General features: G+C 41.2%; 1 protein-coding gene across 1 annotated transcript in view; it reads left to right on the top strand.

Moving 5' to 3' along the window:
- The first annotated feature begins 9275 nt into the window (after window positions 1-9275).
- The window catches only part of MAP1B (microtubule associated protein 1B), a 100310-nt gene continuing 84628 nt past the window's right edge, over window positions 9276-24957 (top strand). The window contains exons 1-2 of the mRNA XM_007974893.3: window positions 9276-9759; window positions 17729-17830. Of these exons, the coding sequence (XP_007973084.3) occupies window positions 9576-9759; window positions 17729-17830 (286 nt within the window). The 5' untranslated portion in view covers window positions 9276-9575. The remainder of the gene's footprint in view (window positions 9760-17728; window positions 17831-24957) is intronic.

Here is a 24957-nt window from a genome sequence, read left to right as displayed (position 1 = left end):
GGTCGCTAACCTGTGGGAAATGACATATACAGAACTCTATTTACTATAGCACTGTTTATATTATCAAAAGACTGGAAGTCATCATTGACGGAGGAGTGATAAAAATAGAAGAGTGATAAATTATGATATTCACACAAAATGGAATTCTATGCATTGCTCAAAAAGCAATAGGGATACTCCTTACAAAGATTATGGAAGTATTTCAAAGATATGCTAAGTGATAAAAGCAAGATGACAGTTTGTTCAGTGTGCTGCCATTAGTATACAAAAGAAAGGGGGAGTAAACTGCTAGCTATTTTCAAGAATAAGCTCAATATATTTCTACCGGTTCTTTTTGCTCATGCTGTTCTCTTCATGTAGATTGTGCTTTCTCCATCTCTGCCTGTTGAAAAATATAGTTCTTCCAGGACAATTTCAAATATTTCTTCCTTTATGAACCTTTATTGATCTCCTGAGTTAAGCACTCTCTCAATTGAACAAATCTAAAATTATTAGGAGAATAGTTTTAAGGTTCGGGATGAGAGATCCTTTCTGAGACAGACAACCCCCATTAACTCATAAAGAAAGAAGCTTGGTCTAACCTTATAAGAAATTTAATCATTTGTATGGTCACAGACATAATAAATAGACATAAATACAAAATCTGACACACTGAGAGGTAATATCTGCAACATATATTGATGACAAAAGCTTATTATCCAGATTATATAAAGAGCTTCTAAAAGCCAGTAAAGATAAAAACAATAGTCCAATAGGAAAAAAGACACATCTTAAAGAGTTAAACCAATAAAGAAAGAAAAGCAGTTTAAAAGGTGCTTAGTTTTAAACAGTAAATATTTATCTCGCTTTGATGAGTAAAAAATAAGAAGGCTTACCTTATGATGTGAGGAAAGAGGCAATGGTGCAGCAGGAGCATAAATTGTTAAATTCTTTTCAGAGGGTAATTTGGCAGGAGTCATCAAATGTTAAAATTAGGTATCACCTTCAACCCATCTGTTTGGCTTCTAGATCTAGGCATCTGTGCTCAGAGAAACATATATGAATATAGAAGCACTTACAAGCATGGTCATTGCACACTATTTATAATAGAAAAAAACCAAACACCTCCTAAAGGACCACCAAGAGGGGAAAGAGTAAATGAACTATGGTAGATTCAGTCTATGAGCTACTGTGTAGCAGTTTTTTAAAATAGATTTTTAAACATTTGAAAAGAGCTCCAAAGGGAAAATGCCATTTGCACAACACAGAATATAAAATATTATTCTGTTTATATGGGGAATATACATGTATACAGTCAGCCCTCCATATCTACCAGTTCTGCATCTGTGGATTCAACAAACCATGGATTGTAATTATTCAGAAAAATATATATAAAAAAAGAATGGTTGAATCTGTTCTGACTATGTGCAGACATTTTTCTTGTCTTTATTTCCTAAACAATACAGTATAACAACTATTTACATAGCATTTATACTGTTTTAGGTATTATAAGTAATCGAGATTATTTAAAGTATATAGGAGGATGTGCATAGGTTATAAGCATCATTTTATATAAGGAACTTAAGTGTCCCTGAATTTTGGTATTCACAGGGGAGTCCTAGAATCGTTCCCCTACATATATGTGTACATTCTACACACACACACACACACACACACACACACGCAAAACAGTTTAGCCTCTAGGAAGGGGAATAGAACTAGGGGTAGCAAAGAAGGAACTTTTATTTTCTGCTTTATACATTGATAGGATGTGTTTTGTTTTTCTTGTTGTTGAAGGATAGTGATGGGAAGGACCCAGTTCACACAGTTAGGAAAAGGGACTTGATCTCAGTCAATTGGCCTTCCAGTGTGATATTTTTTCCCACCGTTCCACCAAAAGAAAATAAGAGGCACTTTCAGAGTCAAGGATGATTGAATAGAAAGAAGTATAAGATATTTTCCTCTGGCTATGAAGCTCACTATGGAATTTTCAGAAACATCCCTCTTCTAACTAACCTAATAGCCACTGTTAATTGTTAGGCCCATTTATTTTATGGGCATAGAGAATGGCTGCAGCCATCAATGATATAGTGTATAGATTATCCTTTTTAAATGTTCTCTAATACTTCATACCTTGTAAGTCTTTTCCCTAATTTTCCTTTTGTTTATTTCCCCAGGCTTTCTGTAATTTTTCTACAGCTAGTTCAACGTTTGGAAAGAAAGGACTGATGAATGCTGAGTAAACAGACTATTTCTTGACCCTTAAATGACATACCGTCTTCAGTTACACTCTAGAGAATCACTTTAACTCTAACAAACAACACAACAACACTGGAGGCTCATTCATTTACTCTGACTCCTTTATTCTTCCCACCAAACAACACTTGGGCTGTGCTTTGTTTCCTTTATTTGCTTTAATTCCTATAGCATCAGGGAAGATATCATATAGGGGAGGTCACAGACTTTGAAATATGACATAGCAGAGTTCTTTTCACAAGTTTTCAACTTATTATCTTTGTGATTTGGAGGAATTGTCTAACTTTTCTCCATGTCAGTTTTTCACCTGTCAAACAGCAATAATAATAACTAATGACAAAAAAGAAATCACAATGACATTAGAAAATATTATGAAATGAATGATAATAAAGATACAACACATCAAAATGTGTACAGGGCAGCTAAAGCAGGAGTTAGAAATATTTAGCCTTAAATGTATTTGTCAGAAAGAAGGAAAACTGACAATCAATTACTTAAGCTTCTCAAGCAGCTAAAATAGGAATTAAGATAAAACCCAAAGAAATTAGGAGTAAAAACAGCATAAAAACAGCTTCAATGAAAACATATATACATGTACATAAAATAGAAAACTATCAATAATGTCAAATGTAGGTTTTTGTAAAGATTAACAAAATTGATAAACCCCTAGCTAGACTGATCAAGAAAAACACAAAGAAAATACAAATTATCGAGATCAGAAACTAGAAAGAGACATCAATACAGACTTCAAGCCATCAAAAATATAAATAATACCGATTTCTTAGAAAGTTTGTGGGAATTCACTGAAGTACTTTAAGCACCTAGCACACAACCATGGCTCATAGAAGCCATTCATTTAGTCATTGAATATGCTTTGACTGAGCATATGCCCTATGCTGAGCCACAGGAATACTAAGGTATGTGGGTGGCTGGGTAGGTGTGAAGAGGGTGTATTGGGGGGTGGGGATAGACATGTTCTTTGCTCCTGTAGAGCATACAGTTCCACGGTGAAGGCTGAGACAAATTTTTTAAATTGCAGCTATAAATGCAAAATTACAACGTTGAAAAATGTCAGTGGGGCATGGAACTAAAAGTGCATTTATAACTTAGTGAGGAAGGTCAGAGTGGGCTTCCCTAAGAAAGTGATAGCTGAGATGTTATCTATGAAATGAGAAGATACTAATGAGGTGAAGTTAACTAGTCAGTGTTTGCTATGGTTTAAATGTGTCCTCCAAGGTTCATGCATTGGAAACTTAATTCCCATTGCCACAGTCCTGGGAGGTGGGGCCTGATAAGAGGTGACTGGGTCATGAGAGATCTGCCTCATGAATGGATTAATGTTGTTATCTCTGGAGTGGGTTAGCTATCCAGAGAGTGGCTTTGTTATAAAAGTGAGTTCAGCCTTCTCTGCTCTCTGCTCTCTCACTCCCGCCCTCTCTTGCCCTTCTGCCTTCTGCCTTCTGCCATGGGAGGTTACAGCAAGAAGTCCCTCACCAGATTCAGTCCCTCCACCTTGGACTTCCCAGCCTCCAAAATAAATGTGTTTTCTTTACAAATTACCCAGTCTGCTGTACTCTGTTACAGCAACAGAAAATGGACAAAAGTAGGGCTCTCGTCAGGGGGAAAAGCAAGGGAAAGGCCGTGTTGGAGGGAAGGATGGTCTGGCACAAAGTCATTGTGGCTGGTGCTGGAAAGTAAGGGCAAGCGGAGGGGCCACATGAAGCTGCTGAGATAAATGGGGACCAGACTTGTAGGTGACACTGAGAAGTTTGGTTTTTATCCTAAAATGAGAAGCCATTTGGGTTTTAAGTAGAGATGGGGCAACATAACCAGATCAGAAAAGATCATTTTCCATATGGTGTGAAGCATGGATTGGGTGAGTCATTGTGGCTATACAGATGCCAGTAAGGTGACTATTGAGGTTGCACAGGGATAAAACAATAGCTAGACCTACTGTTTACAATATAAATTAAACTTGAAATAGCTCAAATGTTCACCAACAATGGACTGGTTGAGTAAATTATACTAAATAAACATAATGGGTTACTATGCAGCTATAAATAAAAATGAGGAATATTAACATATATTATTGTAGAGTTATAGTCAGGAACAGTGTTTGATGAAAAAACGGAAGTGGAGAAAATTGTATGTATATGCTGCTACTTCACTTTTAAAGTGAAAGGCTAAATCAAGGTTACAAAGTGTTACTCACAGGAAGAGACAGGGAGAAAGGTGGAGGGGACAGGGATAGAGGCTAAAGTTCTCCAAATACAAATTGTTTTGTAGATTTCACTTTGGAACCATGTAAATATTTTACATTATTATAAAGCAACGTTAAATTATAAAAATCAATTCATAAAAACTGAAAACAAAATGAAACAAATGAACATAACTATGCATTGAGTTACTAGCATAATCACATATAACAGAATTAATTACACTTTAAAACTGTATACCTTAGGCTGGGCACAGTGGCACACACCTGTAATCCCAGCACTTTGGGAGGCTGAGGCAGGTGGGTCACCTGAGGTCAGGAGTTTGAGACCAGCCTGGTCAACATGGCGAAACCCTGTCTCTACTAAAAGTACAAAAATTAGCCGGGCATGGTGGCGGGTGCCTGTAATCCCAGCTACTGAGGAGGTTGAGGCGGGAGAATCGCTTGAACCCCGGAGGCAGAGGTTGCAGTGAGCCGAGATCGCACCACTGCACTCCAGCCTGGGCGACAAGAGTGAGAATCCGTCTCAAAAAAAAAAAAAAAAAACCAACCAACCAACCAACCAACCAAACATATACCTTAAAATGATTTTGGTAATCACATTGTTGGCAAAAGTGTTGCATTTGTATCTAAAACTACCATGAGGGTAATTTGTATATATTGTGGAACAAGAAAAATGAGAAGCTATCTGCTGTTCTAATTCTGTCGCCCTTGGAGTCTTTGAAAACTGGAATTCTAGGCATAGGACAAATGAAATACAGATGCAAGATAAAACATTAAACAAAATCCCTGTAGTCCTGATACTGAGTTAGAGGTATAAGTATGAATTCATATTTGAAAAACAATTTATTTCATACTTCTGTCCACTGAAAATGTCTAGACACAATGATCAAAATAGTAGTAACACCTGGTATACAGGGGTCTCCAAATACCATTACCTACTTAAGGAACTTGGATTCCATAGAGAAACTGCTAATTCCAGGTTCTGAGGCCAGATATGTGCAAGGTAAGGTGAGGATACCTTACCATACTACTGGCCAAAGATGAAAAAATGAAAGCATCAATATGAATAATGTAAGTTATATTTGTAATGATACAAAAAATTAGTCACCCTTTAGAGAACAATTTGGAATAAATTAATTATTTTGAAAATTAGTAAATAAAGACAAAAAATCATGTGTTTATCCTTCTTTTCCTGTACATACTGTACCTCAGGGTAATCACCTGACAGGATAACACTTCTCCTAACAGAACTCTTCTAGCTGTCAAATAAATAATAACAAAATTAGAATATTATCATTTTTTTCAATCCATAGTGAAATAATGGATCTAGGTAATGATCATTAATAGCTGCTAAAATCACAGAATGAAGGTTAACCAGTCTTTAGCTACCTTCTGATGGAAGACCACAATATTACCTATGAAGTATACTTGAAAAAAATATCAAATCTGCATCTGATAAAGCCTTTAGGTCTATCAGAAAATTCAGAAGATAGAAGAACGTGTTAAATAACACAACAGGGGATGCAATCAGCAAAATTTATGCTTTGTGAAACTCTGCTGAACAATGTTGCCACTATTCAACAGAAAATTACAAGGAAAAAAATGGTAGGATCACATAGATCAAAGGAGTTTAAGACTGATCGATCAGTTGAAATATATAGATATTATTTCAATCTTGATTTAAAGAAGCAGACTATAAAAATCTATGGATTGGGGATAATGTGTATGTGGGTGTTACTTATATTATTCTCTCTAATCTCTCTGTTTGAAATTGTCCATAGTAAAATGTTAAACAATAACACCCAAAAACAACTAACCCCTATTTAGTGCTCATTATATACAAGGCACTGTTTTAAGTAATTTACATATTTAAACTGTCCCCCTGTCCATAAGGTTGGTACTCTATTATACAAATGAGAAAACCAAGGTATAGAGTGGTTAAGCACCTTGCTTAAGGCCACACAGCTAATAAATTATGGTATTAGGAAAACCAGGCAGTCTGACTCTGGAACCCATCTTCTAACTGGTACACTAGTACCTATCACAATGATGCTAGCTTGGACTAGGTTAGTGATAATGGAGAAAAGTGGATGGATTGAAGAGATACTGAAGGTGAAATTGACCAGACTCCATGCTGGATTGCACAGGAAGCTAAGGGTCAGGCGACAGTCCAAAATATTTGTGAGGTTTTGGCTTGCATCATGGGATACATGGTGTTATGGTTCATTGAAATAACAAGAGTGAGAGTGTCCCAGGTTTGGAGGGAAAAGATTATTTGGGTTTGGAGCATGTCAAGATTCACATGCCTTTGGTATATCCAGATGATGTCAGTTGAGCAGCTGGCAATATTGGGGCTCTTATATGTTAGTTTTCCCCCTTTCTCCTCCTTAGAACTGTATACATTTTCTTGGGATGAAGAGGGGAAGGGGCTACTTTTCTAGTATTGAAGTATAATAATGTAATATTCTGTTCTTGTTTCAGAGGTGTTGTAGCAATATCACTTGCACATTTTGTAAGACTGCTTTTACTCCATTGTCTTAGTAACTGGGAGAAAACAGGTCAATTAATCAACCATCCCTTGACTGCTTACTATGCCCAGCCACTGTATTAGGTGCTTACACATTCTATCATTTCCTTCTTTCTTACAGTTACTTAAACAATTATAAAGATGTTATTCTTCTCACTAAATAAGGAGATGGAAGATCAAAAAGAAAGTCACTTGCCAAAGTTACAGAGCTGTAAAGGAGCAGTCTGCATCCTTAGTCTGTGTTCTCCCATTATGCCTCTATTTTTCAAAGTGTGGGTGATGACTTAGGTAGTCATGGTCATGGTGTTTAATTGCACAGACACACACAGTAAGAAAGCGCTGTTATAATTTTCATCCAACCTTCTGTTATAACGTGGAGAACAACTCAGTCAGGTGTTAGTATCTCTTTAACACCTCTCTAACACTTGGCCAATCTGTTTTCAACCAAGAAAGGAGAGCCTTGGACTCAGAGTCTTGAGCAAATCATAACAGTATGTAGCAGGAATCTGATCACATCTTATCTTCATTGTGTATATTTTTAGGGATACTTTCTATTAATAAGTGATATTAGTGTTTCCATTTATACAGCAACATAGAATTGCATTTAAAAATAAATTTAAGTAAAATAAACTGAGTAAAAGAAAACTATTACATACATAAAAGTAACAGTGGTTCAAAGAAAGGAAAAACAAACAAACTAGATGAGGCTGGAATCCAATGGATGACCTTTGGAAAACAGTGCTCTTCACCATATTTCCTGTCCCTCACCCCGATTATGGGCTTTGGTGCCGGCCTTACTTCTCGAACAGCAATTGAGTATCTTAACCAAAATATGATCTGGAAACACTTCTTCTAGTTACTGGTGAATGCAGCTAGTTGGAAACACTTCATCTAGTTACTGGTGAATGCAACTCTCTATAAGCCTGTCACAGACCCCAAATACTGTGGGCCAGACAGTATTTTCATTCTGCATTGATCAGATTGACATGTTGGATGGGACCCCCCAGCCCTTGGTTGCCCAGCATGTTTCCCATGCCAGGGTGTCAGGAAAGATGTGAGAGCAAAGAGTACATAACGAATAAGTCATGGCAGCTAACACCTAAGACACTGGGTTATTTTGGAAATCTTAAGAATATCTAGGTGACTATCTATCTATCTATCTATCTATCTATCTATCTATCTATCTATCTATCTTTCTTTCTTTTAGTAACAGGCATTCTAGTATTAAAGCTATGTTGACTAATTTCCATCTATCCCTCTTACTTAAAGCTCGAATTCCCCAGACTTCTATGATGATACCATGTTTGCACATTTTGCTCTTTCCTCACCGTCCTCCCCTTTTCTGGGACAGAAGCTATATTCAGTATGTTTGTGAGAAATGGTTGTAAATAGGCTGCCTTAAAAAAACAAAACAAAACAAAAAACCCCACATTTTTATAAGTTCTTATAAACATAAACAAAGGCAATAAAAATTCCCAATGCTACATATATTTTAAAAGACATCATTGTCACTTGAGATAATTTTGCTTGTGTGTTCCCCAAGGAACTGAAAAGTACATTATAGTCACGGTAACCCTGCTGAGTAGAGACAGTATCTTTTTATTCTTTGTTATTACTGATACTATCTGTTCAGCATATTAAGGAAAGAAATCGGTATCTAATATAATACATCTACATTTCTCTCATTTCCCATGAGCACCATGAGCCAGTACTTTTTCACCCTTGGCCCTGCTAGAGTAGAATCCAAGGCCTGAATAATAGTAGGCTTAAGTTTTGCATTTTTGATGTATTCTTTAAGTGAAGGTAGTAAATACTGACATTGGTAAATATCAGTAAATTGTCTTCTTAAAGCCACAAGGTCAAAGAAAAGACAGGTTCCACCTTCCTAGGCGGGGTACTCACAGCCCCGCATCTGCCCACTGTGGCTATCCCAGTTCCTGAGAACCTGGCTACATCATAGACGGCACACAAACCAGAGGCCTGACTAGTGCAACTCGGATAACAGAAAGACCCCACTATGAAAATGGAAACTCATTCCAGTCCCATGCACAGACAGGGTGAGGGTGAGGAGTGGGCAGTGGGTGTGTACGTGGTGGGTGGTGTAGGTTGAGAGCGTCTTCCCCCTTCGAGGCTGCAGCAGGAGCTCAGCGGGCTCCCAAGCCCCTTGGCTCACGGCCCTGCCCCGACCATTGTCCGCACACCTCTTCCCTCCAGCTTCCGGGCCGCGGGCGAGATGATTTGCTGCAGATGACATCAGCCTCGGGCCAACGGCTGGAAGAGCGGAGGCAGCCACCGCGTGAGGATGTGCCGGGTGGTCCTTTCCTCCTCCTCTTCCTCCTCCTCCCCGGCTCCCTGCCTAGTCTCCATATAAAAGCAGCGCCGCCTCCCCGCCCTCTCTCACTCCCCGCTCCTCTCCGCCGCGCACTCTCCGCGGCGCTAGGAGAGGGCGGAGGGGGAGGCGGCGCGCGGCGCCAGAGGAGGGGGGACGCAGGGGGCGGAGCAGAGACAGCACCTTCGGAGATAATCCTTTCTCCTGCCGCAGAGGAGAGGAGCGGCCGGAGCGAGACACTTCGCCCAGGCACAGCAGCCGGCAGGATGGCGACCGTGGTGGTGGAAGCCACCGAGCCGGAGCCGTCCGGCAGCATCGCCAACCCGGCGGCATCCACCTCGCCCAGCCTGTCGCACCGCTTCCTTGACAGCAAGTTCTACTTGCTGGTGGTCGTCGGCGAGATCGTGACCGAGGAGCACCTGCGGCGCGCCATCGGCAACATAGAGCTCGGTAAGTGGCCCCGCGCCCCCAGGGACGCGCGCTGGGAGACGCGCAAACACGACCCCACCCAGGGCGCGACGGCCACCGCGCACCTCCCGCGCGCCCCGCACCCATGCCTCTCCCCGCCACCTCTCATACTTGGTCCATACTCTTTTCTGGGCTAATTAAGAATAATCCGAATTATTAGATATGAGACCCAGAGGGAGAGTCTCCAGTAACCTTGAGGGATCTGTCACCACGCTGGGTCCGCAGCCTCTGCTGAGTTGGCCACCGCCTCTCCCGCTAAGTGAAATGCAGGTGTCAGGGGAGCAGAGGCCACAATAAAGCCGCAACCGCAGGAGGCAGAAGGGTGGGGGAGACCTGATGCAACCACTCCTTTCCGTCCCCTTCTGGCCTCAGGAAAAGGCTGGGACCCCCCACTGCAGACCTGGGGCCGAAGCCCCATGTGCCAGGGCCCGCGTGAGATTCAGCCTCAACACAGCTAACTCAGCCCCTGAGAAACGCCTTTTCTGATTTCAAACATCCCGATCCTTTCTTTCCTCAGAATGACTAGGCTAGTCCTAGGGCCACGCCCGCTCCCCCCCGCCCCCCCGCCCAGATGCTGGGATGCAGAACCGCCTGCGCTTCGCCACCAGACAGAGCCCGCCTCGCTACCGCCCCTGGGGCCTTGGCTGCAGCTCTCAGAAAGGACAATGGACCCCAAGTTGTGGGGTGGGGCTGCTGCTTTTAGAAGTCCTAGCCCCGGGAGTGGTAGCTTGAAGGGGGTCGGTGGGGGAGACGTCAGCGGGTAGGGTCAGCTCCTTGCCCGGTGCGCGCACCAGTGGCGCGCTCTGCGGAGGCCGAATAGCGGTACGCCGGATACCCTGGGCGGGGCCGTGAGGGTCCGGCGGGCACAGCCTCGGGCGCAGAGAGAGACCCGCCCCCAGCCCCACCCGAGCTGCCGCAGTGCCCCCGGACCGCCCGCCGCACCCGCCCCCCCACACTGCGGCGCCCCCGTCGGGCACGGCTGACTGGGCGTGCGCTCCGCCCGGGCCTCGGGCTGGCGGGGGCCGCGCGCCCCCACCTCTCAGTTTGCCTGGCTTTGTTGCGCCGGGAGTCCCTGGGTGGGCAGCTCTGGTCTCTGCCTTTCCCTTTATCCCCGGCGTCCCAGCCCTCCCCTCGCCCCTGACAGAGGTCGCCGGGTCTCTCCGCAGCCCCAGCCCGCGCTCTATTCTCCTGGGGTGGTGCTGAAGCGTTTCTCCGGGAGACACCGGTTGGTGGGCGTGGTGCAGTCCGCACTGCGGTCTCTACGGCAGCCCGAGGCGGACAAAGGGCGTTCACAGAGCCCTCGTTCCCCGCTCCCCCTCCCCAATAAAAGACGAAAGGAAAACCTTGTTTTAGATGAAAAAATAAATGCTTGTCATCTGCCTCTGCAGTTGGAAACGGCCACTTGTCCCCAGAACAAAAGGCTGCAGGGTGGGGACTGGAGTTGCGGACCTGGTTCTTTTGTTTAACTTTAAAGCACTTGATTTTTCCCTTTCAGCTTAAAAAAAAAAAAAGAAAGAAAAAAGAAAAAGAAAAAAAATGTGAGCAGAAAGTCATGGTATTTTATTTCAAAAAATTCAAGAACAAGAGATATTTCAATAGTGAAATGTCTTATTTGAGCATCTCAATAACCCTTTATTTTCAGACTGTAGGCCTTTGGTCTAATCTATTCCTAGTTTATTTGCACAATTTTCTCCTTGAAAAATTTTACACTCAACTGATTTTGGGTGTGGCTATTGTGGGAATCAATGACTGGATTTTTTTCTTTAAAAAATTATTTGTAAGTGGCACTTATGGGAAATAGGAATATATTAGGAGGTGCTTTTCTATCTACAAAATCTTCATAACCATTCGATGTGGTGGTGCTAGGAGAAGGATCACGAACCCCGTTTTAGAGCTGGGGGCCCATAGAGGCGAGAAGGGTAAGAGAACCGGCTCAAGGTCACAGCACTCATAAGTGACAGAAGTACCAGTGCTGCAGCGTCACTGTTTTCTGACCCTGTCATGATGTTAGTGCAGGGTGGGCTAACATCCCATGATGGGAGGAAGGTTTCAGCACAACAGTTTTCAGGGCTTGCCTTTGTATGGCCATCCACTTGTGGGCAGCGCCCCATGCTGGGAGACGGTTCCGCAGTCACCTTCGGACTGTAATTATCTTCCTGCTTTGTTACTCAGCTGATCATCCTTTCGGTGCCTACTCCTCAGAGGGTTTATTCAAGCTGCATCTGTTTACGGAGAAAACAGACGCATCCATGTACTGCCATGAAGTAGGACTCCCTGCCTTTATCCGTTTTTACACTACTAGCACTTAGTAACAAAATTCAGATTTGTCTTTTTGACATTAATTTTTTTAAAAATTCGATTGAAGTATTATATAGAGAGGAAAGGGCGCAAATCAGAGATGAGCAGCTCAACGAATTTTCACAAAACGGACACGCCTGGGTTACCCAGATCAAGAAACAGACATTACTGGAACCCCAGAAGCCCCCTTGTGTTCCCTTTGCAATAATCATCATGGCTTCCTGATTTTTAATTCCCTAATTTGGTCAGGCTTTTGCATGGAACTCCGAAATGACTGTATTGATCCCATTAAGAATCAACCAAGTGAGTGAGCAGAGCCATTTCTAGCAGTGTAAAGAGATGGCTCTCCTGCGTCCTGGGGTCTTGGCTGCAGCTCAAGATGCAGGCCCTTGCAGTGCTAAGTGAAAATCCTGCTCCCATAGCTTTTCAGACAGTCTGAGATGACTTAGCAACAGAGCAGGCTGGTCCTGTTTTCCTGTACACGACAAGCTGCTGCTTCAGCCGCCAGGTCTCAGCTGGGCCTCCTCCAGAGGCCACTGCTGTTTTTGCTTGGTGCCTTTGGGCCGCGTTGTGTGAAGCAAGATGGAGCTACTCCAGGGGAGCCAGCTCTGATGATTGTGTGTTGCAGGCTGGGAAAGCAGTTCTTCATCTGTTACTCTTTCTTCCTATTTCCCCTCCTGCCTTAACTGAGAGTCTGGGTTTGGAGACCCTGGTGACTTGGATTCTTGCCATCTGATTACTGAGGGCTCTCTGGGAAGCCTAGAAAATAATCTATAAATCTGTAAAGACATGGTGGTAATGCAGTAAATCAACAGGCCTGGAACGTCCCAGTGTGGATGCTTCGTAAATGCTTCTTGAATCCAGGGAAGAGAGATGGTCCCTCTTGTTTTCTCAACTATATTCGGAAAGCATAATGAAGGCTTTGGACTTGTCTCCTCCAGAGTTTGGAACAATAGTGTTTCCTCCGACTAGGCTAGCTTCATTTATTTAGTTATGCAGGACTTTATTTCAAATCGTTTTCGCTACCACCAACTACTACTCTTTGGCACCTCCTTTTTCTCCTCCCTAATTAGCCCCCCAGCATGGATTTAGCTAGTGGTTCTCATTTTCAGCAAAGTCCTGCTTCTTGGTTTTATTTTAATACATAGAGTACATACATCCATGCCTTGCAAACTGAATTGTAGAACCTTGTGAAAGTTTTCATTGTTTCATTTTATTTTTTAAGAAACTAAAACATATAAGGAATACTACATGTCTGTTTAATGTTTTCAATTACCGTTAGATTGTAACTTTTCCTTTAGTTAACATTGGGAATCAGCAAGATTTGTTCCAAAAAAGATAGATGAATGTAACATCCACTGCTCTGCATTTTTAGATAAAAGTTTAGCTGATTACATTGTAACATTCTGATGTCACTTAGTTGAATGTGTTCAGTCTAAGATGGTAAGAGAATTTAAAACCCAGGAAAGATTTGGGTTTTAGTTTTCCTTTTCTTTTAGCAGGGGAAATAAGAAACCAATACCATATGTGGTGAGAATTAAATGTTAGAGAGTCTTAAATTTACTGTATTTGCCTTTATACTTTTCAAATTCAAAGACAGATGGATTTCTGCTCGTACTGCTTAATTGGTGTTATCTACGACGGGCTCTGTGATCCATGCTGAAAAACAAGCCAGTCCCCAAATTTAAGGTCATTAAATTGTTCACCTTTTCTGAGGGCTTACTTTAAAAAAATGAGTTCTAACTTTTTAGACAAGCAAATAATTATAAGTCACTTCTCATTTGCTTCTATTGTAAGATGTTATCTTGGACCTAAATTATTTATTATCAATGCTTTGAAACTATGAGCTCTGTATGTAAGATATATCTTCATTACATACATATGTTATGAACATCAAGTTGCTGGCTTTAAAAAAAGAAAAAAGAGCAAATTAAAGATGAGTTCAAGGGAAAAAAATAAGAATTTTTTTCCTCTGAGAAAGAAAGCATTCCTAAATGTAGCATTTCCTTTAGTTTATTTATGTGGTTTATGATTTCAATCTGATTTCAGACCACTTTTAGCATAGTTTTGCAAATGTAATCTTATGATTGTAGGTTAATCATTTAGGTACTTGGAAAAAATATCCAAAAGCCTGTTTTTCAGAGGGAGCAACTAAAGCCCATGAAGGAAAATCAACTTGCCAAGGGCCCAAGTAACTGTCAGATAGAACCCACGTGCCATCAACACGCAATACATAGTCATTTCATTTTGCTTTCCTCAATCCACTGTCACCTTTAGAAATATGAATTTTAGCCTTTAAATGGGAAGTGCTTTTTAAAATTGTTGGTTTCATTAAACAATCCCGCAAAATGCTTACATGATTGGTAAACTTAGAGCAATCTAGCCTAGATACACCAAGAGTACCTGACTGTTACTCATTTTTTACCCTGACTTGTTCTGTGATGACCCCTCCCTGCCTCCCTGCCCCATAACCTATTCTTTTCTCCTTTTCTCATCTGTGTATATCATGTGCATGTTAGCCTCCCTTGTGTGCACTGCTACCACCTGGGGTCAGAGAACTGAGAAGGAAAGATCTTTTGTTGCTCCCTGGTCCCAAGGAGCTCACTTTCAGGGCTAGGCAATAGCCACAGAGCAGGCCCAGATTGTTCTCAGAGATGACGGATGCCTTTTGGCTCCAGACATTGAAAGAATGGAGTTCACTGCCTCCACCTGCCTGGAGTTATTCTGTCCCCACCTGGGTAAGCCCAGAAGGGGTACAGTCTTAGAATGCTGGAGAAACAAAGCCTCTGGGAAGAGCTTGACTTGGGGCATATTGGGGTGAAATCAGAAAGAGGGCTTCCCTCCTCTCCAACAGAGGCCAGGATGACCTGCTTCTGAAAGCCTCTTCAGAACCTCTTCACCAACGCCCTAGGATGCCCTCCAGCCAGATTCAGAGAGGGGAGAAAATGGGAAGGGCCAAAGATAATTTTCTGTCCTATGAACTTTAGAGGGCTCGCTGTTGGCTCCTTGTTAGGCACAAAGGGGAGCTACATAAACCTACTAAATGCAATATGAGCCTTCGTTGACAACTACTCTTTGCCTTTACCAATATTATCCAGCAGGAGATACAAAGTAATTACAAATTATTTTATTTCTAAAATTGGTATGGAAAGTGGCCTGATTCCAAAATTTTCCTTTCCAACTAAAGTAGCTGGCAAATCCATCGTAACCTTTATTTTATAAGTGGTAGTAGTGGTTGTGCATTGCTAAGAAACAATTTGGGTGGAAATTGCTCTCTTGAAAAAAGAACCCTACATTTTTAGTTTCATTGGGAGTGTCAAAATGAGAAATATTTTTATCAGCCATTTACTAGTGTAATTTAAAAATTACTAAGTGGATTTATCATTTAGTACTTTTTCTATTGCTAAATTACAAATATATCAAAAATAAAATGTGTATGAAAATATAAAGCAAACATTTAATTGTGTGTGTCATGACAAGTTAACTGAAGCCAAGGGAAGATGGCAAGTAACAATGTAAGAGCAAGTCTGCAGATAACCTTGGATGAAGTCATTCAAATAATGTACCAATTTAGATATTACTTAGAACAAAGACAGAAAAATTGTATGAATTTAATTTAAATGCATATGTCTCATTATTAACTTATTGACCCGGCTTGACAGGGTAGAAGACAAAGTGGAGCTCAGAGCTGGAACACAGAGAATTCAGTCAACAATACCAATTAAGTAGCTCAGACAGGAATTCAATTTTTTTGCACTAGACCAGTATATAGTGTTTATGTTGAAGTAAAATATTCTAATGAATTCAGACCTCTCAACCTGTCAGGCTCTCTGTGAAACAGAAAGAACCCATTTATCATGTCTGCACTAAAAAGATCTGTGAAATCTCAACATGCCTTTCTTGTTAAAATTTAAATACTCCATTAGCCCAAATGCAAACTGAGGCTATTAATGTTTCCAGGGAGAGCCATAAAATTCTCCCTTATAATTTAACCTCTCCTTAAGCATGTTAACTCTTCCACACCTGAATTCTTCCCATTGATCATATGAGAAATTTCTGCCTTTATTTAGTGGACACACATCTATTTGAAAATATTCCTCATGGTTGAAAGGGCCTGTGGTGTGTCATCTAAAAATATTTTAGATGTGCAGTGAACTGAGTTTCCAGAATCTTTTTTTTTTTTTTTTTGTAATATATATGTATAATCCACCTTGATTCTTTACAGGATAGGAAGACTGAATACAACATAACCTAGGGTAAATACAAATATGTCTTAAGGATCCAGTGTGTATTTAAGTAACACACTGCTATTTATTCCCCCAAGTCTATATACATGACTAATGTCCAACAAAAATGATTAAATGACTGGGTGTTAATTTAGAGATAGTTCACCTGCTGTGTTATACCTAGAGGTTCAAGCCCTTACCTTTAGGAGGTAGACAATAAATGTTTGTTGTTCTAGAGATTTGTTCCTGACTATTGAGAATGCTCTATACAAAGGTACAATGATGGATACCACACACTGGCGCCACCATGAGTAATCTGTTAGGAAAAATCTAATATATAATATGTAAACATGTAACACACACACACACATACACACACACACACACACACCCCCAGAGTTCTGGGGTTCCCCAACTTTCCCTGGCTTACTCTCCAGACCTCCCTTCTATGATGCTGTCTGGGTTTCCCTCTGGGCCACCCCTTTGGGATGGCAGGAGAGAGGAGGACAGCGGGAGGATGAAGGAAGAGGCTAGAGAGTAGGGCATGAGCACAGGAAGCTGCCCTCATCCCGCCTCTTGCCCTCCTGTTCCTCTCACCCCAGATATTCCTTTCAGCCTAGGGAAAGGAAGTTTGAACTTTTGTAGGAACAGCTGATTCTTGCCCCCAACTTCATAAATGTTTTATAAAGTATAAAAAGTTGTCATTTTTCTTTGCCTCTGGATAAGAAAATTGAATACAAAGAACAATTGTGAATAAAAGAGCTGCCTGCCAAGCTACTCAGGTAACAGAAAAATGCCTGGAAGGACAGACAGGCCAACTCTCGAAGACTGAGTGGATCCACCCTGTTTATCAAAGATCACACAAATCTTGGATTAATATCCAGGGCTTGATAAACCAAAATCAAAAACGGGATAGGTAAAGGAAAGAAATTATACGTGTATACTACCATCATTTTAGAAACAAAGGCCTGTGCTTGAATGGCAGCCCCCATATATTTTCTTCGCCTTCATTCTACATTTTCTCGCCACCTACAAGTGGAGATAGTCTGTCTACAAGCTAGAGTTAGTCTGTTGGCCTCTTAGCCTCTTAAGAACTAACCTTCTTCCTGCCCTTTCTAGCCCCTCCCTGGAGTACAGCCTGTCATTTTCCTAATAACTGTTTTCTTTGACTCTTCCAGAAGAGGTGTATTTACATTTTATGAGGGGCAGAAGTTCAGTCCACACTGCTAATTATCCCTCCCTTGTGGCCTGGTGGAGAGACCTCCCTGGCCCTCCCATTTTGTGGGCATCCACTGCTAAGCTACCGAGCTCTTCAGAAAAGGAGTTCCCACATCCTCCCTGAAAGCCTGAGAAATGTTACAGTGATGTTGTCCAAACCACTCTGAAATGACTAACTGGAAGTCTCTCAATTCTCTTTCCCTCCCTAGGAATCCGATCATGGGACACAAACCTGATTGAATGCAACTTGGACCAAGAACTCAAACTTTTTGTATCTCGACACTCTGCAAGATTCTCTCCTGAAGTCCCAGGTGAGGCTTCCGCTCAGTGTTGGTCAGCCTAGAATTCCAAAGGACAAGGAGCAAGCTGGAAAGCTTTGTCTGGGGCAGCAAAAAGACTCTCTTATTGCTAAAAGGATACTTTGTATTTGTTATTATCAACTGGGTTACCAGCAGCCACAGTTAAGGAAGTCTCTCTAGGTTATCGCTGTGTGGGTATCTATTGTGTGGATTCTTAAAGAGTTTTTAAGTTCTAGGGTTGTGTGTGTGTGTATGTATATATATAAAATACACATATAAAATATATATACATACACACACATACATAGATATATACACACATACACACACATACAATATATATTTTATATATATTTTCCAATTTTGAATTGATATCCAGGGCTTGAGAAAGAGAGAGAAGAGAGAGTGAGAGATAGTAGAGTGTGTGTGTGTGTGTGTATCTCAACTGTACTCTGAGCTCAAGGGACTACAAACTATTTAATGTTAAATGTTAATCTTACTCAAATGAAATTATGAATACAAATTGAATGCTCCTAGGATCCCAGAACTGTCTTCCTGCAAAAGAAAAAGGAAACGTATACTACATTTCAAAATGAAATATACATCATCATTTCATAATTGCATTATCACCTGCCATTGCATTACCACTTATCTTTCTTAGTGTGGGTAAAAGAATCTCATATTACAAACTGCTGTTAAAATAGCCTTTTTTTCAGAGATGAAAAAGAATACCAAAGAATAATTCAAGGTAAGGATGCAAAAATTTGTCATATGTGAAGATGTTCCCACTAAGCAGCCACCTCCCTGGGGCTCTGCTCTGACCCATGCCTCTGGCGCTGGGGATATATTCATGCTGACCCATCTCGTCATCTTCTTGTGAGCAATAACCTATATTCCTCCCATTTGGTCACATTTGGGAATTATGAGACAGAGTTTCTGGCCCATAAAGACTCCAAACCTGGAATATATTTCTCTAGACCTTTGCCATTGACCCATCAGAAATACTGTATTGCATCTTACTTCTTGACCATCACTTGAATTTTACATAAGAGAAAGCTATTTTCTGTCCATATGCTTTTGTTATGTGACTCCTAATTTTATTGGCATTGATATAGCATCAGGAATGAGGTTCAGCCTATTTTGACTGGTTAGATAATATTCCATTAGTCTTGTATACATTTATATTTGAAACCACTTATATAGAGTATCAGTGCCTTCATGAATCACGTTTGGCCGCAGTAATATGCCCACAGGACTGTCTCGGTTCTTCCTTTTGAGTTTAATATTAGAATAATATCCCATGCATTTCAGTTATTGAAATGCATTGTAGCTTTCAAGTATGGAATTGAGTAAATGTGCTAAGAAAAGCTTAGCAAGAAATGGTTTATTAAAAGTTAAACTTGCTGCAAAGCCACATGAAAAATCCGTTTTTAAGTAACTTTGCTTTGAGAAAAAAGGAGTCCAGAAACTGTCAGACAGCATATGATTTGCTGCAGGAAAGGTACCGTATAAGGTTGTTTCTCTTGTTGTTATTTTATTGTATTTTCATCTTGAAATATCTCCATATCTTTTAAAACCATCTCACAAAAAAATAAGGGAAGTGCTGTTTTCCAACAAGTATGATTATTTCAAAATGTAAAAACTACAAGCTTTTATTTTTTCTCTGTAGGTTGTTCTGGCTTTCTTACAAGGATTGTTTGTAAGACTACTTTTTTTTTTGGTGTACAAGTCATGTGGTTCTCATTGTGTTCATTCATGTTTGGATTGACTTTATAGAGTGACAACTGCATATTGCAAAATGAAAGGCTGCAAGCATTGCTGGAGAATTAACCATTTCTAGACCCGAGACCTAGCATTGCTCTTGTGGAGTAGGAAGATCAAGTTCCCCCAAACTGTTCTCCTCTCCTTTCTCCTGCTATCACCTTCAGTAAGGATTGGCTACCTACCGAGTTTTATAGTGTTATGCTACATGCTGTGTTTGGAGATTGACCTTTGGAAACACAGCATCTTTACCATTCTTGCCAACGCTAGAAAGGACTAATATTATGACTTTCCCTCTCAAGCCTATGAGTACACTGCACAGGCCAAAGCTCCCCTCTGGGAATTAAGCATCTAGAATAGAGCCATTATAGTAATGCTTCTGTGTGGGGAGCATAAAGATTTCCAACCAAGACTGTAAGGTGATAAAAACACATGTCAGATTCAGTTTCAGATAAGTGTGTTTTAAAGAGAAGAGATGTTAGAGGATAAGAAGACGTGGAGATCACAGGATAATCACTGGACTGGGCCCAGCGAAGCCTTTAGCTTTTCCTGAACAAACTGGAAAGGTTTTATGGGAAAATTTGAAGTCTGTTTTTAAGTAAGTCCAAGTCTAGTGGTCTCTTCCTCTCTCACTTGAAATAATGTGAAAGCTAACTCATGTACTTCAGTTCCCCTGAAATGGAATTAGCAGAACCTTTTCCTTTAGAGTTTCAATAATCTTTCACTATGTTGCCCAGGCTGCTCTCACACTCCTGGGCTCAAACGACCCTCCCACCTCAGCCTCCCAAGTAGCTGGGATTATAGGTGCATGCCACCACACCTGCCTAATTTCAAGAATCTTAAATTAACTTAAGGAGCAAGATGAAGGATGGATCCCCTAAAAAAAATAGAGCCAGTTTTCAGCCAGATAAAACATTGTTAAATAGCGCCTATAATATACCAGGCATTATAGGGTGCTTGGTGAGCGAGGACACTGTGAAGAACAAAACAAATAGAGTCATTACCTTTATTACACTTATAGTCTTGTGAGAGGAGAAGGCATTTAACAATCGTATACAGACCAACATAAAATCTAGCCCCCTGCATCAAATACAGGCTTCTAATAGATTTTTGGGGGGTTTGGGTTTAAAGAAACACAGAGACGGGATCTCACTATGTTGCCCAGGCTGGTCTTAAACTCCTCGGCTCTAGCAGTCCACCTGCCTTGGCCTCCCAAAGTGCTAGGATTATAGGCATGAGTCACAATGCCGAGCCACGGTTTTGTTTTGTTTTCAGGCCAGCAGAGTTATAGTTAAATATTTATTGCTTTCTATGACATAAGTAAAGGGCTCAGGTCACCCATATATCTGTCTTACATTCCTGTTGGTTGTGATAGCTTTTGTTGTTTTTTAATAGTTAGAGATCACTTGTAAAGACTGAAGATAGCCTCACATTGCAGCTAACAGATTGTGCAAATGGCACAAGATTGATTCCTTTGTACTAGTTTACCCCTTATACTAGTTTTTAAATATGGTTTTGAGATTTGATTTGACTATTTCTTCAGGATTGTAGGTCTCACTCAAGACCACTCTGAAAGACTTAGTCATCTTGAATAATATCCTTTGAGCAGGAATCTGGAATATGAGTGCTTTCTCTACACAAGGTGGGTGGTGGGTGCCTTAGTTTCCAAGAATGTTAGTCCTGTGATCTTTAAGCCCTGTCCAATCTGGCATACTGTAATTCTTGGAGTGGTCAGTCACTGGGTTCATCTTACTATTACTTTGCCTTACTCTTGCAGCATTGCCTTGCCTAAAGATCACTCAACAAACATTTGCTGCATGCCCAGGGCAGGTCTCTGCTGATTTGCCTTGATGTAAAGCCATTCCTGGCCACATCTAAGCTGGCTCAAGTGAGAACAGTCATCTTGAAAGAAAAGGTTAGGTGTTCTTTTATGAACACTCTCTAATCTTACACTCAAAGGAAAGTTTAGTAGTTGAGTCTTTTCAAAATAGAGCAACAGTCTTTTGTTGTTGTTTTGAAACAGTCTTAGCTATGTCATCGCCCAGGCTGAAGTGCAGTGGTGCAGTCTTAATGCACTGCAACCTCAACCTGCTGTGCTCAAGTGATCCCTCCACCTCAGCCTCCCGAGTAGCTGGGACCATAGGTGTGCACCATCACAGCCAGTTAATTTTTTGTATGTTTTGTAGAGATTGGATTTCCCCATGTTGCCCAGGCTGGTCTGAAACTCCTGAGCTCAAGCGATGTATCTGCCTTGGCCTCCCAAACTGCTGGGATTATAGGTGTGAGCCACTGTGCCAGGCCAGAACAACGGTCTTATATTTCTTTATATTTATGATTTTAAATACTATCATAAAATTTTGATTTACCTATTATATCATATGTTTTTTGTACCCTAATCATATTGGATGAGAATCATCTTGGACCACAGAAGGAAAGCTAGACTTACCATGCTGTACAGGGTTTATTTCATTTTCCATTGCCATTTGCTTCTTTCCCAAATTTGACTTTAGGACTGTCTATGTATAGTAGTAAAGAAGGATATCTCCCAGGGGTTGTAAGAAGTACCCCACAATTACCTGTAGTAGACAGACACCATTTCAAAACAAGCAAACAGATAAACGCTATTCCCAGGACAAGTGACATCAGACTGAAAATCAGTTTCAATTTTTATTTTTTCCCATCATTTTGCCACTTTTATCTACCTATTGAAATAATTAAAACATTTTGATCATCTGACTCCTCACCAGCGGCAGCCTAGCATAATGATGAAGAGTGCAGATTCTGGAGTCAAACTACCTTATTTGATCATAACCCCGTGGTTTATTTGCTGTGTCATCTTGGACAAGTTACCTAAAACAAGGATGAAAACTTCCACCTCATAGCTTTTTTTTTTTCTTTCTTTCTTCTTTTTTTTTTTTTTTTTTTTTTTTGAGATGGAGTCTCGCTGTGTCACCCAGGCTGGAGTGCAGTGGCACAATCTGGGCTCACTGCAAGCTCCGCCTCCCAGGTTCACGCCATTTTCCTCCCTCAGCCTCCCTAGTAGCTGGGACTACAGGCACCCGCCACCACGCCTGGCTAATTTTTTTTTGTATTTTTAATAGAGACAGGGTTTCACTGTGTTAGCCAGGATGTTCTCGATCTCCTGACCTCGTGATCTGCCCGCCTCGGCCTCCCAAAGTGTTGGGTTTACAGGCATGAGCCACTGCGCCCGGCCCCACCTCATAGTTTTGATGCAGATCAAATGAATTAAAGTGTGTAAAGCTCTTAAGACAGGGCTTGTTACATGGAAACAAATGTGAACAAGTGCTGTCTCCCTTGTGGAGAATCTATTTGACTTGTATATTTGGTGATTGTTATTATCTGTGGGAAATGCTGGGTATTGATTTTTGACTGGTTTCCTTTTCGTAGGAATTTTAAATTGGTATTCAAGATGTTTCTCAGAGAAATGATTGCTTTCAGCATTCTCAGAAGGCACAGAGCTGCTGCTGATGTGTAAAGGGTGGTAACATTCTATGACTGAGCTTCTAAGGTCCTTTAGGCTTGAGAGCAAAAAGCCAGCAATGCTTTAAAGTGCTGTCTGGTAAAGCAGAGCCTGAGACGGGGGTTAGAGACCATTTGCAAAACGGTCCTGTGGGTGCCCACACAAGGGCTGTCAGGGAACCTGTGCACAGTCTGAGGGCTGGCCTGCTTTCTTGCTATGATAACCCATCCATGGTCACTCCCTCCACGCAGTTCTACGCTCGCTTTTCTCTTCTGCTCCCACCAATCAACAGGTGACTACAGACGTTGCCAGGTTTAAGAAACAGATTTCTTGTGGTTTATTTTCTTAGCTGAATACACAGTAAGACCTTGATATATTTACATTTTGTCACTAGTTTTATAACATCTAGATCACATTCACAAAAATCATCATCAAATGTGATGGATGGTGTATATGGGCAGTTTTGTTTTAAGAACTGATGCCTTTTTCTTAGAAGATAAACAAACCACAGTTGAGCATCTTTAGATTTGTGCTGAGTGATTGCTAAAAATACCTTGCCTGGAGATTGGTTTTTGATAGAGAATTAGAATCAGCCCTTTGAATTTCAGTCATGCGAATCTTCTCCCTTTGACATTAATGAGGCACGGGTTACAACTAATATTTACCAGTTGAGTGATAAGAAAATGAGAAAATACTCTTATAAAAGGTCCAAGAATATTTTAAGTCATCTTTCTCTGTCTAGACTTGTATGTTTAGTCTGTCGTGTGTAGAATTATAGCTTAATTGTATGTGCCTAGAATACATCAACTGCTGTATGACAGGGAGTAATGAATGTGTTTTCAGCCCTGCTCCAACCTTTAAACAATAAGGCACACAAATATATGTTCCAGTGACATTCAAGGGGCTGACTCACCCTCAGGGAACCTACAATTTCAGAGGGAAAGCCAATTCTTTATCCTCATGTTTTCTGTGTTGTTTGCGCACACCCACAGGTCTAGGTACATGTCCCCATGCCCATGAGGCTCTGCTCATCTTTCCTCATTGCACATCATACTAGGTTATAGGAGGAATCATGGTGTGTTAGAATGACAAACAGAGAGCATTATTTTCGTTAAGGTAACCAGATCTCTGTTTAATATTCCTTGAGGTCACTGCTGCCTGCCTGGGAAGGAGACTCCCAATTTAATGCAAATCCCTAGCGTTTCTCCCACTTGCCCCATGCCCTGAGCCCTCCTGGCCCAGTTGCAGGGGACAGAGTGATCGGCAGCTCCTCATGCTATCCGCTGTCACCCCAGTGTTCCCATTGAGACTTTGCCACCCGAGCAGCAGACTGTCCAGTCACCCCACCTGCATCCTTTTGTAGCAGTGAAAGGAGATTAGAATTTTATAGTGTACGCAGCATAAGGCATAATTCCTGTGAGCTTTACATCTTGGTCAACTTGCAAATTTCAGGATTCTTTATATCCAGATCCTCACATACACGGTGACTTTTTTCCCTTGGTGCAGGTGTGGCCAGCAGAAAGGAATAAAATGGCGTTTCACTGCCGTGTTCAGGCTTCCTCATTCCTCAGGGTAGTTAATAATGGCTCATTCAGACCACCGTAGAAATACCTATTCATCTCACTTTTTTTTTTTTTTTTAAAGAGTGGAAAGGATGTTTTACTCTGCTGACTGTAATGGCTCTCACGCAGTTCGTAATGGGCACGGTGAAACCACTCAGCATAGACAGGCATAGGCAGGAAGGTAGCAGAAAATTGGCTGCCTGGGCCCAGGAGCCATTTTAGGAGATGTCAATAACCCCTCCATTAAACCCAACTAAGTGCGTTCCACGACAGCTGCTAACCAAGGACAGCACCTCATGCTGAGTGTCACTGCTTTTGTCTTCATCTCTAGAGAC

Source organism: Chlorocebus sabaeus, chromosome 4 (genome assembly GCF_047675955.1).
Source record: "Chlorocebus sabaeus isolate Y175 chromosome 4, mChlSab1.0.hap1, whole genome shotgun sequence".
Taxonomy (NCBI): Eukaryota; Metazoa; Chordata; class Mammalia; order Primates; family Cercopithecidae; genus Chlorocebus; species Chlorocebus sabaeus.
The sequence above is the reverse complement of the archived record's forward strand: the minus strand, read 5'-3'. Positions and strand labels throughout refer to the sequence as shown.